This window comes from Anolis carolinensis, chromosome 1 (assembly GCF_035594765.1).
Source record: "Anolis carolinensis isolate JA03-04 chromosome 1, rAnoCar3.1.pri, whole genome shotgun sequence".
NCBI classification, from domain to species: Eukaryota; Metazoa; Chordata; class Lepidosauria; order Squamata; family Dactyloidae; genus Anolis; species Anolis carolinensis.
The window spans coordinates 158,678,155-158,695,116 of NC_085841.1; the positions used below are offsets into that span (position 1 = coordinate 158,678,155).

A 16,962-nucleotide genomic window follows, 5' to 3' on the forward strand; every position below is an offset into this window, starting at 1 on the left:
GGTATGAGCAACACCAACCGTTTTTTAAAAAAACTGTCCAATATCATTTCTCCCCCCTACAAATTACAATTATTTGATATCTTCAAGACATCAAATCATTTGAAATTGAAGTCTATTGGACTGAAGTCTTCTCTATTCTTTGTGGAAAAACAATGCAACTGAAGACATGGATGTTGAATATTGAATCTTGTTAGACAGTTTCATCAAAATGGATTCCCTGAATATGCATTAGGGGTGTGCAAAACTTCATTTTAAATTAGCAAGTCGTATCTAATTCGTAAGTTTAGTATATACAAACAGATATTAAACCCGGGGGGGGGGGGGGTGCCCACGCAAAAACTTAAGAATCAAACTCACCCAGTACTTTTTTGTTTGAATTCTGTAATGCTTGGAAGCCTATCAAAGTTGGTTTTATTTTCAGTGTAGGTGAGGTGAAGCCAAAAAGGCGGCAATTCCCCTTTAAATTGTTGGCCTCTCACCATGAGGAAGCAGCAGGGCGAGCCAAGCTGAGTGAACTGGGAAAGGGACTGAGAGAGCACAGAATTCTGGGAAATGTATTTTGGGAAGGCGAGGACCCCTGTGTCATAATCCAAAAGGCCCTGCCCTAAACTACATTTCCCAGAATTCAACTCAGCATCAGAAAGTTTCAATCTCTTCTAATAGGGAAGAGCTTTTTCCCTCCAGTTAGAGTTCCTATAAATTGATGAATCTACAAAGAGAATAAGTAAATTAGTACTGGGCTGGGAAGAAATCTCTAAATTGAAGTTATATTGGTTAATATAAGATATTCAATAAGATAGCTGTTGTGGCTTTAAAAAAAAGGTTTTTGTTAAAACTTCCCAAAAATCAGCAGATGTAGGAATATTTCTGAAACTTGTTATCTTGCGTCATCGTATAGAAAATTCAAGGAGATAGCTCTTGTAGGTTTTTTTAAAATGTTGTTTGTAAAAACTTTGGAAAATTCCCTAAACATTAGTGGATGAGTGAAGCATTCTGAAACTTGATGGGCTAACAGTGGTAAATGTGTTCTATAATCGTTAGCAAGTTTCATGCCAAAAGCTCTAATAATGAGAAAGGCGCCTCTGAAGTTTCCCCATTGGCACAATTAATTACTTAACAAAAAGTAACTGAAAAGTAGTTAACTCGTTATAGTTATGATACAGACTCCGTACTATTTCGGGAAAACTTTAGAAATAATTTCCCCTCTACCCTATAATTTTCTAATGAGTATTGAAACATATTTTTCATTGATTGCACAGGCCTGATACATATATACCATCATCGTTCAACTCAGAGACAGAGTCATAATTCCCTTTGTAAATGAATTAATTTTTTGAGGTCAAAAATAGTGCTCTCTTTTCCTATTCTGATATCTTAAATTGTTCAAAAGAGACAATTTCCCTTTCATGTGTTCATTATTCCCCACATGATAAAATATTAATCTTTCAAAGGCTGTATTCCAAGAAAAACACATTTTATCTACTTAAAAACATAGAAACATTTATTACTGTTAAAATGCCTTTACTCATTCTAATGTGTGTATCTTTATAAAAAGCATATCTTTATACAAAAATAGAGCTTCAATGTTCAGTTTTTGTTCTCTGATTATTTCACTTCCATTTATATTGTAGATTCATTCTCAGTCCTTGCTTGTAGGGTCTGAGGTCGATGTTGAATGAATGTTTCAGAAGCTTGTGGTTTGGAGGATCTGTAATTATGTCTTCTGGTTGACCAGCTCTTTATTTTTATTGAATTTTGAATAGTGTCTGAAGTGAAATAGTAAACTATAGGGTCAAAACAACAGTTTGATATTGCAATACACAGTGTGATCGGGTACATAGTTTTCACAGCGGCAACTACTGAACAATTATCCCATGTTTGTGTCCTCATAAGCGAATAAAGGATGAGAGTAATGTTGTATGGCACAAAGCAGAAACAGAATATCAGCAAATGAACAAAAATCATCCTAAGAACCTTTTTTTTGCTTACTGTATTCCGACTGAGTGTGAGCGGTTTGTTCAAAGTCCTGAGAACCAATGTCGAACAAGTCACATTTAGTATAAGTGGAATGAAAAATCCAACAATTTCAATGAAGATAACAATCCTTGAAATATATGTTTTCCAAGTTGCTTCAGAAAAATTTTCAAAGCATGCATTGTGCATTTGTCCTTTTGTGTTGACATGAGTATTGGTGGATTGAAATAGACTTGCTGGTATACTTCCCACTATCACAATTGTCCAGATTGCAATGCAGGCGATCTTTGCATTTCTTTTTGTTCGAATTGTCTTGGACCGAAACGGATATACAATTGCTAAAAAGCGGTCAATGCTTATGCTGGTCAAAAAGAAAATGCTTCCATACATGTTTATATAAAACAATGTGACAGAAATCTTGCAGAGTATGTCTCCAAATGGCCAGTCTTTGGAAGCAAAGTAGTAAACTCTGAAGGGTAATGTAAACACAAAAAGCAGGTCTGAAATGGCTAAATTCAGCATGTAGGTTGTTGTTTCATTGCGTACTTTTAATGTGCAGGTGAAAATGTATATAGCAGCACAATTGGATATTAAGCCAAGGACAAATACCATGCTAAACATATATCCATACAGAGTGTATTTAAAAGAGTCTTCAGTAGAACAATTGGTGTTTTTTAGCATTATGATAGCAATTTTATTTCCACTGATAGAGTTTTAAAAGTAAAGCGGTACCTTCTTTTATTGTATTGTTGCAGCCACACTTTCAGGTGCTTTGTAAATCCAGTCTTTGGGTGCTTTCATCTGTGTCTGGCTTTAAACCACGATGGCCCAATTATTAAAATTTAGAATAAGGCATTTTGTAGGTAGAAATCGAAGAATTATTTTCTTCCAAGTATTGTAGCGAGTCACTTAGCCAAACCAAACCAAGCCAAGCCAAGACTAAACAACTCATTGTACACAAAGAACATCCCTCAGCTTAAAGCTTTAGTCCGGTTGCTCCACTTATTGATATAGAAATCAATTCTTCCTGTTGTTCTGTAGAACATACTCCACATCATTTCCAAAGTTGCATGTGAGTAACAGATCTGAAGTTGCTTTGTGAACAGACGACCTTATTTCCCAACCTTGCAGGGTTCTTTCCTGTTGCCTTGTCTTTGTGCTGCTAAATAAACGTTTAGACAGTTCAAATCTTGAGCCCGCAACGCAGGGAGTAGGCAGAAGAATAAAATTCCAAAGCGTGTCTGTTCTTGCTGAATTTGAGCTTTCTTCACACACACTCCAATTATACTGTATGCGTTTGCGTTTTCAGGAAAGCCTACTGAAAAAAAGCCCCACCTATGCTTACTCAGTTAGTAAGCTGACATCACAGGAAAAGGGGCTGGAGTAAAGAATAGGTTTCAACTTTCAGTTCATTTTAAAGGCAAAGGAGTGCATTTCTCAGAAATCTATTTGAGAAACGTGAAAAAAGATCAACAGAGTTCTAGTCAAAACTTTATTCACAGCATTGAAGCACCTTCGGATCTGAATAACATACTAGAGGCATTTTGAGTTGGTTTATACTCGGGATATTAATTGATGACTTTTTAGAGAGCTTTTTCCCAGTGTGATGTGGTGTTTTTTTCACACAAAATGATCTGTTTCACATCCTTCTTCCCTGCAAAGGGGTTTCAGCAGTTGGATTCTGAGATGCTTTTATAGAACCAGCTTGTATTTCCCGCATGTAATCTTATAAACAACTTACGTTTAGTGAATGAAGTAAAATGAAAATAAGCTTTAAAAGGAATTTTTTACATTTAATACACAGCATAGACTTGTTTTGGGATAGTACTCAACTGTTACATTTCTGACTAGATTCAGGAATGAATTCAGAATGTTTGAGAGGATCCTGGTTTCTTAAAAGTCTAGATGACAAAGCATTTCAAAAGCTCTTTTTTGAAACAAATGTGGCCAGAAGGGATACACAGGTGATTTATTAAGCTACTGATCTTTCTTGAAGTGCAAGTGTGTCAGGAATACAACATATATCCTGCCCTGACTTTAGATTTGTTCCAAAAATGGTGCTTGAATTGGGTGGTGCTCTCATAAAATCAATTACAGTTGAAGATACATAGATCTCAATGGTAATACACATTACCATGATTTCATGCCCCTGGTGGCACAATGGGTTAAACTGCTGACTGAAAGGTCGGCGGTTCGAATCCAGGGAATGGGGTGAGCTCCCATCTGTCAGCTCCAGCTTCCCATACGGGGATATGAGAGAAGCCTCTCACAGGATGGTAAAACATCAAACACCTGGGCGTCCCCTGGGCAACGTCCTTGCAGACAGCCAATTCTCTCACACCAGAAGCAACTTACAGTTTCTCAAGTCGCTACTGACATGAAAAAAAACGGCCTCTATGATGTGTTTTCTCATACTCAGACACATTTCAACAGAATAGAAAGTATCAAGTGATGCTAACTAAATGTAAGTGTCCTAGTATAGCCTTCGAGTATCCTTCCCAACCTCCTTCCTCATAGTTGGCCACAGATTAAAACTAGACACAGGAAATGAATGAAATGGGATAGCTCCCTGACCTTTGCAGCTTTTCCAGTCTTCTTGAAACTAAATGATAGCAATCATAGCTCTTTGCAGCTTTTAGTACTGGAATATGTACCTATTCTAAAAGCTGTGCTGGTGTATTCTGGATAATTTTAAGTAGCCAGGCTGTTTATATAAAGTCACCTATAAAAAATCTGCACTGTTGTTGCAAGATTGAAAGTTGACTTTTCAAATTTTTTAATGGTTCTTAGGTAGAGTCTATTAGTAAAGTAAAGGTAAAGGTTTCCCCTGACGTTAAGTCCAGTCATGTCTGACTCGGGGGGTTGGTGCTCATCTCCATTTCTAAGCCGAAGAGCCGGCGTTGTCCATAGACACCTCCAAGGTCATGTGGCCGGCATGACTGCATGGAGTGCCGTTACCTTCCCGCCGAAGCGGTACCTATTGATCTACTCACATTGGCATGTTTTCAAACTGCTAGGTTGGCAGAAGCTGGAGCTAACAGCGGACGCTCACTCCGCTCCTGGGATTTGAACCTGGGACCTTTCGGTCTGCAAGTTCAGCAGCTCAGTGCTTTAACACACTTCGCCACTGTGGCTCCACATCATTTATTAATTGGAGCTAAAATGTTATTAGCCATGGCCTGTTGCCAGTCATGTGAACAGTGAAATCCAGTTCTATAACAATTTCAGTTCTACTTTCTCTAAATAAGAATTTGTATATTTATTTATCATATTTATACCCTACCTTTCCTCTAGCAAACACAAAACAGCATATATGATTTATCCATATGATCCTGACAACAACTCTGTCAGAAGGTCAGAATGAAAATGCCTGGTCCAAAGTTACCCAGTGAATATTATGACTCATTGTAGATATTAGCCTAGATTTTTAGGTAGCTCTTTAAATCAGGGTTGGAGAAACTGCTGGTGGCTAACTATGGATAGTGGAGACATATACACCAGGACTTTAAAAACTTTTCCCACTCGCAACCCCATTCCACCTGAGAACTTTTTACATGATCCATATAGATATATAAAAGTGGTATAAAACAAACATACAGAAAACTGGCTAAACAGCCTGATTTTCCTTTTTGTGAAAATTGAGCTGAAGCTTTTTCTGCAGAGTCCACTGTAAACACTGAATGTTGTTGCTAACAGATTTGTGTAAATGTCTAGGTGGTGTCAGAAACCTTACACTGTTGACAATTTTTGTGACCCCAATGTTGGGTTTAAGGGGACCCATTTTGGGGTTAGGACACACAGTTTTAGAAGCAGGGTCCTACACCAACCTGAAGCCCTCCTTTCTTCTTCACAGCAACTGGGGATGAGAAAAGCCTGCTGTTGAAATTAATGGCAATGTTTCTCCAAGCCATCTGTGCAGAATGGAGGGGTGTGTTTCAGAGCATTGTAGTTGGGGAAGGTGGGTTTAGCCCATTCCTCAAATACTTCACTCAGTTTGGCTTGGGGAAAAAGTCTGTCTCCCATTGAATTGAGTGAGTGTTGATTTTTAATTTAAAAGATGGCTATATTCAAACATTTTCATTTGTGTGAGGGAAAGTGTATGCGTATGTGAGGGAACTAATTTGGCCTAGGGAAAGGAGAGTTCTTGTAGATTTAAAACAGCCTCCTGACACAGTAAATTTAGGTGCCCAGGATGGCGGTCCCTTCAATCTAAAGGTGGTGCTGTTGAACACCAGGTCTGTTAGCAGCAAAGCAGCGGTCATCCAGGATCTTATCCTGGAGGAGCGGGCAGACCTGGCGTGCATATTGGAGACCTGGCTGGACGAGGCTGGGGGAGCCAACTTCTCCCAGCTTTGTCTGCCAGGTTATACCGTGCAGCACCAACCAAGATCTGGAGGGCAGGGAGGAGGGGTTGTAGTAGTGTATAAGGAGTCTATCCCCCTGATCAGGTGTCCCATCCCGTAGTCAACCTTGTTTGAATGTGCTCATTTGAGGGTAGGCGGCCGGGACAGTTTAGGGATTCTGTTAGTGTACTGGACACCCTGCTGCACTACAGTCTCCCTGCCTGAACTAGCCGGGGTGGTCTCAGGCCTGGCATTGGAATCCCAAGGGCTTATTGTGCTGGGGGACTTCAATGTCCATGCCGAGACCATTCTGTCCAGGGTGGCTCAGGCCTTCATGGGCACCATAGCAACCATGGGGCTGTCTCAATTAGTATCTGGCCTTACCCACAGAGCGGGGCACACACTTGACTTGGTTTTCTGCCAGGTATGGGAGGAAGGTGGCAGTGTGGAGGAGCTTACCATCGCTCGGTTGCCATGGACTGACCATCACCTGATCAGGTTTAGACTTGCTGCGCCCCCCAACCTCCGCAGGTGAGGAGGACCCATTAAAATGGTCTGCCCCAGGAGACTTATGGATCCAAATGGATTGCTGATGGCTCTTGGGGAGTTTCCTACCACCTCGGCTCGTGATCCTGTCAATGCTCTGGTTGCTCTCTGGAACAAGAAGGCGACGAGGGCAGTAGGCACAATTGCTCCAGAACGTCCCCTCTTGAGTACCCGAGCTAAACCATCTCCTTGGTTTTCCAAGGAGCTGGCCGCAATGAAGCGAAAGAAGAGGGAACTAGAGAGCGTGTGGCGCTCAGAGCCGAACGAGTCAAACTGAACACGGCTATGTTCCTATCTTAGGACATATGCCGCGGCAATAGATGCTGCAAAGAACTCCTTCTTTGCAGCTAATATTGCGTCTGCAAAGAACCGTCCAGCAGAGCTGTTCCGAGTTGTCAGAGGTTTGTTATATCCCGTCTCTCAAGATGGGGTCCCTGACAACTCGGCAGCCTGCTGTGAAGCATTTGCGCAGTTTTTTGCGGACAAAGTCACTTTGATCTGCTCTGGCTTTGACACCATATTAACTGCAGCTTCCGAGGATGTAGCAAGAGTACCTGCTTGTCCCATTTTGATGGATTCTTTTCAATTGGTGCAGCCTGAGGATATGGACAAGATGCTTGGAGAGGTGAGGGCTACCACATGCATCCTAGACCCCTGCCCATCCTAGCTGGTGTGAGAAGCCAGAGGGGGATTGGGCGAATGGGTAAAGGTGGTGGTGAATGCCTCCCTTCGGGAAGGTATATTTCCAGTGAGCCTTAAATTGGCTGTGATCAAGCCATCACTGGACCCCACTCAATTGGACAACTATCGGCCTATTTCCAGTCTCCCCTTTTTGGGTAAGATCGTGGAACGTGTGGTGCAACTCCAGGCATTCTTGGCAGACATTGATTATCTAGATCTGGCGCAGTCTGGCTTCAGGCATGGTACCGAGACAACCTTGGCCGCCTTAGTCGATGATCTTCGCGGGAGCTGGACAGGGGGAGTGTGTTCCTGCTGGTTCTGCTGGACCTCTCAGCGGCCTTCGATACCGTCGATCACAGTATCCTTCTGGGGTGCCTTGCTGGGATGGGTCTCAGAGGTACTGTTTTACAGTGGCTCCGGTCCTTACTGGAGGGTCGTTCCCAGATAGTGTCACTGGGGGACACCTGCTTGGCCCCACAACCATTGACTTGTGGGGTCCCGCAGGGATCAGTACTGTCCCCCATGTTGTTTAACATATACATGAAGCTGCTGGGAGAGATCAACCAGAATTTCAGGGTGCGGTGTCATCTGTATGCAGATGATGTCCAGCTCTGTCACTCCTTTCCATCTGTCACTGAGGAGGCTGTCCAGGTCCTGAACCGGTGCTTGGCTGCTGTGTCGGACTGGATGAGGGTGAACAAATTGAAATTGAATCTAGACAAGACAGGTTCTCCTGGTCAGTTGTAAGGCCGAACACTGTATAGGGTTACAGCCTGTGTTGGATGGGGGTCGCATTCCCCCTAAAGACAGGTTCGCAGTCTGGGTGTTCTCCTGGACTCATCGCTGAGCCTGGAACCCCAGGTTCCAGCGGTGGCCAGGGGAGCATTCGCACAACTGAGACTTGTGAGCCAGCTGAGCCCGTGCCTTGGGAAGTCTGACTTGGCCACGGTGTTCCATGCTCTGGTTACATCCCGTTTGGACTACTGCAAAGCTCTCTACGTGGGATTGCCTTTGAAGATGGCCCGGAAGCTCCAATTAGTACAACAGGCAGCTGCCAGATTAATAACTGGGGCGGCATATAGGGGAGCGTACAACCCCCCTGCTAAGCCAGCTCCACTGGTTGCCAATATGCTACCGAGCCCAATTCAGAGTGCTGGTTTTGACCTATAAAGCCCTGAACGGTTCTGGCCCAAGTTACTTGTCCGAACGTATCTCCTCCTATGAGCTGAGGAGAACCCTAAGATCATCTGGAGAGGCCCTGCTCTCTGTCCCTCCTGTCTCGCAAGTGCGGCTGGTGGAAACGAGGGACAGGGCCTTCTTAGTGGTGGCTCCCGGCTGTGGGACACCCTTCCTAGCAACATCCGACAAGCCCTGACCTTGTTGGGCTTTAGAAAAGCTGTGAAGACATGGCTGTGTGCCCAAGCGTTTAACGAATAAGTATTCAAAATGACATAGTCCGAATTAAGGTTTTTGCATGAGGTTCTGGATGAATGGATTTAATTATATATATGTTTTAAGTTTTATATTGCATTTTAAACTGTATTATTAATTGTTTTATATGTACGTGATGTTTTTATAATTATGCTTTTAGGCATTAAATTTTGCTAATTTTGTGAGCCACCCTGAGTCCCCTCGGGTGAGAAGGGCAGGGTATAAATGCTGCAAATAAATAAATAAATGCAAAAGTAAGTGAATGCATGTACAGACAGTCCCTGAGTTACAAATATTTGACTTAAAAATGACTCCTAGTTAAAAACGGGAGTGAGACAACAGGAAGAATCTACCCCTTGGAAGGAAAATTCACTCCTGAAAGAGTTGTTATCATGGGGAAAAAGTTTCTCCCCTGAAGCTTTATCACCAGTCCTTTTTTCCACAACAAGACGTGTTTTTCGAAATCTAGTTATCACAGGGACAGAAAATGAGGTGAAATCTTCTGAACAGGGTCAAGACAGCAAAATAAATGCCACAGGGGTCTTAACCCTTCTCTATGCTATCCAAAGCTTATGTATGTATGTATGTATGTATGTATGTATGTATATATATATATATATATGAACAAACCTACAGAACCTCTCTTGTTTGTAACTTGGGGACTGCTTGTATGTGAATGGAGTGAGCATGTTGTTTTGCCAGTAACCATTGTTGACATTGAAATTACCTTAAGGCAGACCCTAAGGTGAAAAAGGCCATCTATCCCTGTTTTAAACTAAATGACAATCTTATTTCCATGCTTCACAAAATACTATTGCTTCAGAAGGTTTGCCTTGAAATCCTATACGTGATTTTTAACAAAGTTGTCTGTCAGGGGAGCTTATTTAAAAATAATGACTCCATAGAATTGTAGACAAGGAGTCCAGCATAGCTGTCACCTCTTCCATGTCCTCAAGGCCTCTATCCTGGACAGGTTTTAAAAAAACAGCTTTGTAAATGTGTTTTATATATATGTGAGGAAAAACAAGCCAGCGAATGCTTTTCCCAGAACTGAGCAAGACTTCCTTGCAGGTAATTAAAGTTAATAGTTAACCTGCTTGAAGGAAATCCTCTTACCAGACAAGTCTGCACCATAGGGATAGGGAAGGGGCCAAACTATTATGCACATTGACCTAGTAATCACTGCACTTTCATTTAGGTACTTACATATGGACTCCATTACAATTACTTAGAATATTTCTCTAGTGTTTAAATCAGATTGACTAATCTGCTTTATTGCCTTTTCTGAAGAAAGGGAAGGTGTTTATCCTTCTTCATACCTCTGGCCCTTCATCTGTTTCTGAGGAATTTTACAAACAGTTGGCAAGGTGGTACATTTTGGAACATGCTTTTTGTTATAGTATTTGCATAATGGATTCTTTTTCATTTGGATTGTACCCTTGCAATCTACAAAGATCACTCTTAGGAATATCACAGACCATCTTCTTCAAGCCAAGATAAAAAGACTTACGTTACTGTATCAACAGGACTCTATGCAATCTTTGATACAATTGGATTCCCTTCCTGATCGACAGTCCTCAGCTAATTTATATGCCTCCCAGGCCAATCATTTAAGGTGATGGCTGGAGGCTGTGTGTGTTCTTGTTTTTTCCTTGGAGTGTTGTTCCGGGCCTTTCATTGTTTTTGTTTTTTTATTATACGTTATATTTGGCTAATTTTATTTGTATGTTTTTCAATATCATGTATGCTGATGATATTGAGCTTCATATTACAGCATGCCTTTCAGTCATCCCAGCATAGATGCTTCCTCATTGTCCAAAGCCTAATATGACAAAGAAGGAACTACTTATTTTTTCCTCTAAAACCTCCTTTACAACATTTTCTATTACAATGAATAATATTGCCATTTGTCCCTTGAAGTAGGCATGTAGTCTTGGTTTTATTTTTAACTAGCTTGGGTACCCAGCGTTGCCTGGGTTATTTGAAAAAAATCAGTTTTAATTATACAAAATGCATAAGGTTGTGGGTGAATTACAACTCACAACATGCTAGTATTCCATCAGTACTTAAAGTTTGTTATATTGGGCAAGTTGGCTCTGGATGCATCATTGGTGGGGTTCAGTGTGATCTGGCTGTAGATTACAACTCCCATTATGGTGAGTTAGTCCCCTCAAACCTCTCCAGTAGGTTGAGTTAGTCATGGAGATTCTGTGTGCCAAATTTGGACCAGGTTCATCATCAGTGGAGGTCACAGTTTTCCCGGCTGTGGGTGAACTACAACTCCCAGAAAGGAAGGTCAGTTCCCCCAAACTCCTCCAGTAATCCAATTTCAGCATATCAGGTATGTGTGCCAAGTTGGATCCAGTTCCATCGCTATTTGGGTTCACAGTGCTCTCTGGATGTAGGTGAATTATACTTCCCCCAAATCAAGGTGAATTTCTCCCAGAGACCTCCAGTATTTTTTGCTGGTCATGGGGACTCTGTGCCAAGTTTGGTCCAGGTCGATCTTTGATGGAGTTCAGAGTGATTATTGATTGCGGGTGAACTTTAAATCCCAGCACCTACAACTTCAAAATGTCCAGGCCAATTCCCCTCAAAACCCACCAGTATTCAAATGTGGGCATATCGGGTATGCATGCCAAGTTTGATCCAGATCCATCATTGTTTGGGTTCTGGATGTAGGTGAACTACAACTCCTATACATCCCTCCAAAGTCCTCCAGTACAGGGGCTCTGTGTGCCAAGTTAGTTTCAGGTCCATCATTGGTGGAGTTCAGAGTGTTCTTTGATTGCAGGTGAACTATACACCCCAGTACCTACAACTTCTATAAATCATGGTGAATTTTTCCCAAACCTCTCTAGTGTTCAGTTGCTGATCAATTCCTCTGTTTGCTGTGTGCCATAGAAAAGAGTAGGAAATGGTTATGAAAGAGGCAGTGGGTGGCGGGGTCATGCAAATTCCACACCAATGAAGAGAGTAAGGAATACTGGGATGTCTGTGGAGAAAAAAAACCCAGGAAATCTAGGAGGAAATTGTCCCCGAATGAAAACCTTCACTTGGGTGGTGGAGTATGGTGTTTGTGGAGGACATTAGCAGGGCTCTTGGACATGTTCACGGCGCTTGCTATAACCTGCTATGTCTTTGGAGGAGGGCCATTGGTGTCTCCTGGGTAGTGGGAGCTATAGCTGTTTGTGGAGACAGGAGCTTGTCTATGTAAGTGGACACCCCAGCCACATACACACATACATATTTTCACTTTTACTATGTGTATGGATTATTTATCTTTTATTCTTTGCATTGAGACTATAGTAAAGTGATGCCACTTTTTCTTCATCACGTTGCTAAAACCAGACCTTTTCTATCCGCTCTCTCTACAAAGACTTTATTTAGATTATTCCTTGGTCATTTCCCATCTTGATTACTGTAATCTTCTGTTGACTGGCCTTTTATTATCTCATCTTAGCCCTCTGGTTTCCATTCAACATTCTGCTGTTAAGATTTTAAATCTGTTGTTTTACTCCACTTTTCATATATTTTCATCTGTTGCCCGTTTCTTTTAGAATTTAGTGCTAGTCTCATATTTTAACTTTTAAAGCCCCTACATGATCTAGTTCCCCTCCAGTTTTCATACTTCACTGCTTTTTACCAGCCTGCTTGGGATTTGCATTCTAGGCTTCTCACCCAACCAAGGGTTCCTCTGTCACTGTTTATTTGTAGCTCCCTACTCTTGGAATTGCCTCCTGAAATATTTGCATACTACTCTGTCCATTATTCTTTTTTTTTAAAGACCTTAATTAAAATATTCCTTGTTTTACACTTTCGGAATTGTAGTTTAATGTTGTTTTATACTCTTGTATATTTTTATTATATGTATTTGTCAGTTTGCTTTATGTATATTGCATTGGTTTGTTTTCCTTATTGATCATTTGTTTTACAGTTGTATTACATTTTGTGTTGATATCCTTTCCTGTCTCAATATAAAGACATATCTCAGTTGACAAAGCCTCTGAGAAAGAAGCTTCTTTTAACAAAATATTTTTAGCTCCTCCCATTTCTTTCTTGGTCTCTGTCTAGTTTAGTAGTTCCCAACCTTTGGGCCTCCAGGTGTTTTGGATTTCAACTTCCAGAAATCCCAGCCAGCTTGCCAGCTGTTAGGAACTGTGGGAGCTGAAGTCCAAAGCACCTAAAGGCCCAAAGGTTGGGAAGCACTGGTGTAGTTGGATATTTTTGAGCAGCACTGGAATTGAGAGGATGGTGGAGGACTGGGGAAACAGGCCTCTGGTTATTAGTTTCCTTATTTACTTTATTTATAACCCACCTTTCTCTCCATGGGGACTCAAGATGGGGACTCAACCACACACTTTGGTCACAGTTTAAAATAAGGCAAATACATTTTTTAACAACAACAAATTAAATAGTGTGGACTTAGGTTAAAATGCAATTAAAATATGATAAATACAATTAAAATTTAGCCAAAATTCAGTTATCCAATCTAAAGACATGCAGAGTGGTTAGTTCTATTGTGATCTTTTCCTGCTCCAGATACTCATTATGTTCAGCTGTTTAAAACGTAAACAGTGTTTCAAAATGTAATGTAATTCTTATTTGTATTTTTTTCTGAAGGATTCACCATTATTTGAACTTATAAAACAGTCAAAGGAACGGGATGGACAGCCTGATGAGCCTGAACCTCCCAGCTATATCACACAGCCTGTTCAGCATAATCACACTGCTGCTGATCTGTAAGTAAAGATGTGGGCAAATTCATATCAACGTGATAAATTATTGAACTGAGTGGATGATCTAGGACTTGATGGGGACCAAGTATAAAGAGATGAGTAGGGTACTTATAACTTGATACAAAACAAGCATACTTCCTAGGTTCTCACGGGAGGCTGGTGGAAAATGATTAAAACATGAAGGGGAAGAAACAGAATGTGTTTATGTATAAAATGTATGTTTGTATAAAAGTATCTCGTCTAGAAGTATAACCTTTGATTTCTGGATCGTCAGTAAAAACTGTACCAATGTATGAGTAAAGGTAAATTTAAGCCAAGCTATGGCTAATGATAGTTTGTGCTCTGATGAAGCCAGTGTTAGTACCTGCCAGACCTCCTGGAGATACGGATATTCCATAAGTAGGTGCTGCAATTAGATTTTTGTATAATGTAGGTTATGGTACAACACAATTGTAGGGCACCGAAAAATACTCCTTCAGCTGTTCTTTTTATTCTGGCAGGTATATACTGAAAAATTATATTCAAAGTGTCAAGATTTCTTCCTTTTTCCCTTCTCATCCACCCTCCTCTTTGCACATTGACAAACCAGTCTCTGTTCAAAGTGGCACACGGAATTCCAGATCTGATTTTATGTTTGAAATGTATATTTTTAATTCATAATGTATTTTAATAGTTTTAACTGTTTTAGGTGCTGTTTCATATTGGTTTGTATGGGCATCTAATGGTTGCCACTGTTGTAAGCCACCCTGAGTCCCTTCGGGTGAGAAAGGCGGGATATAAATGTGAGAAATAAATAAGTAAAATAAATAAATTCCTTTCCTTTAGCTGTATTCTTATTGGTTACTTTTTAAAAATACAATTTTGAAAGAAATGCATAAGAGAAAAAAACTGAAACATTAAATTTACCAATATGAAACATAATGACTGGAATCTTGTTGGATCGTTATGAGTACGTAATTTGCAGTTCTATGCAGTGACTGCCATCCTAGTCCCCACTTACTGGGTAGCAGTTCCTGTGAATGACAGGGGTCTGTTCCCTTATTGATCAGGTGACAGCTGACTGACTATCCTGCTTCTCCTGTGAGTGATCTCTGCTGTGACAGGCAGAAAAAGCACATATGAGAAGAAGCAAACCAATTAAGATCTGTACCTTTCTTAGAAGTGTCTCTCTTGGTATATACTTTCAGTTATGTTGTTTAAAGTATAAAAGATCCTCATAGCAGCCAGCTCCAATTAAAAAAATATTTTGTCTTTAAAAAAAAGACTTCCTAGGGGAAAATATCTGCTTATATAGTGTTCCCCTGCTACTTCGCGGTTCGCTTATTGCGGACTCGCTGTTTTGCAGGGAAATTATTTACTCACCCCACCCTGCTTCACCCGGTCAGTTAGCGAGCGAGTGAGCGAGGGAGGGAGGGTGGATGAGAGTGAGGGCGGGCGGCAGCGGCTGGAGCCTGGACAGGCTGCTCCCTCCCAAGGCCCGAATTGGGAAGACCCCCCCATCCCCTTTACCTCCTCCTCCTCTCGTGGTCTCTCTCTCCGGAAGACCTCCTCTTTGCCTCCTCCTCCCGAAGTGAGCTCACAGAAAAGAGCGTTGCCTGACCTGTCCCATCCTGGGTCTGCCCCTGCCTCTCTAGGAATAGGAGTTCTCTCACTAGACTTCCGCCTGAAACAAACATGGCGGCTGTGACATGATAGCCATAGAGAGGCGGGGCTTGGTGGTAGTTGACCGGCACTGGAGCTCGAGAGAGAGCGCTTTGCTGCCACCCTCATTCTCTCACCTACCCTCCCTCGCTAACTCATCTGGCAGGAACAGCATTCCTCCTTCCCTGGCTGCAGGAGCAGAGGCAGCCAGAACAACATGGCAGGCCCGGAGCAAGGGCCCAGCCGGCGAAGGTAGGGAAGGCTTCACTAGGTCCCCGTAGCTTGCAAGGGGGAGAAAGGCCACATAACAATTAAAATAATGTATAAATATTAAAATTAAAATAGTGTCCCTACTTCGCGGATCTCCACTTATTGCGGGAGGTCCTGGAACGGAACCCCCGCGATAAGTGAGGGAACACTGTATTTATACCAAACTCTTAAACAAGGCTTTCTAATGCAATGGTTTTTAAATTGAGCATGTGTCTTAACTTTATCATATTAAAGACAACTATTCCATTCAAATCTTGAATCATGACCTTCAAGTTCCCAATGTTTCTCATCTCATCCATTTCTTCTGCTATGCTGAACAACACATAATACAGTTGGGGACTCCCAAGTCTCTTCCCTTTTCTTAATATTATGCATTGTCTTAAGTCGTATTTGGGATTCTTGCCTGCAAAACAAATTTACATTGCATATAAATTAAAATAATTACACAAAAGGTATTCCATTTCTTTTGATAAGGATCATTTGAAAGAGAAATAAAAGCCCAGACAAGGTTTTTGTTTTTATTCTCTAATTTCTACCCAAAATATATAAATGTAACTTTCCCCATTTTTTAAAACTCTTTTTTATTTCTTTCCAATTCTGGGGAAAGATTTTACATACCCTGTTTCCCCGAAAATAAGACAGGGTCTTATATTAATTTTTGCTCCCAAAGATGCACTAGGTCTTATTTTCAGGGGATGTCTTATTTTTCCATGAAGAAGAGCCCACATTTATAACAACAAAATGAACATTTATTATATACTGTAAAGTAGTTGTCATCACAAACCAGCATAACCAGACAAACTATGAATCCTATCAAGAATTTCTTGTTACTACCATTATTTACATGTACAACAATCTATGGTACCTCTTGCAGTTTAGGTTTCACAAGGTTTCCACGCTGATTTCTCTCTATTCTAGTTTCAATGTAGTCATGAATGATGAATAATATAATATACTATAATAATAATAATATGATAATATAATAATAATATAATGATATACAATATATTAATGAGATAATATAATAATAGGATATAAAAATAACAATATGATAATAATATGGTATTAATAGGATAATATAAAATGGAATATAATAATAACAACAGAATAATAATATATTAATATGAAAATATAATAGAATAATAATAGAATAATAATATAATGATATAATAATAATAATAGAAAAATATAATATAATGATATAAAATATATTAATAGGATAATATAATAATGGGATATAATAATAGTAAGAGATATGATGATAATAATATGGTAATAGAATAATAGTATAAAATAATAAGTTTCATGGCATATGATAGGAATAAGGATGAGAGGAG

At 40.5% G+C, this 16,962-nt stretch overlaps 2 protein-coding genes across 3 annotated transcripts in view; one reads left to right on the top strand and one right to left on the bottom strand.

The window, feature by feature from the left end:
• Positions 1-16,962, top strand: part of rb1 (RB transcriptional corepressor 1) — a 68,612-nt gene that overhangs the window by 37,155 nt on the left and 14,495 nt on the right. For both annotated transcript variants that reach the window (XM_003215343.4, XM_016996158.2), the window contains exon 18: positions 13,599-13,717. In XM_003215343.4, the coding sequence (XP_003215391.2) occupies positions 13,599-13,717 (119 nt within the window). The remainder of the gene's footprint in view (positions 1-13,598; positions 13,718-16,962) is intronic.
• Positions 1,474-3,324, bottom strand: lpar6 (lysophosphatidic acid receptor 6). The gene has a single exon (XM_008116323.3). It carries the CDS (start codon positions 2,653-2,655, stop codon positions 1,621-1,623), a length of 1,035 nt encoding a protein of 344 aa, XP_008114530.2. The 5' UTR covers positions 2,656-3,324; the 3' UTR covers positions 1,474-1,620.

Excerpts from the sequence above, each read along its gene's own strand:
- lpar6 (XM_008116323.3), bottom strand. The coding sequence starts at position 2,655 with ATGCTAAAAAACACCAATTGTTCTACTGAAGACTCTTTTAAATACACT.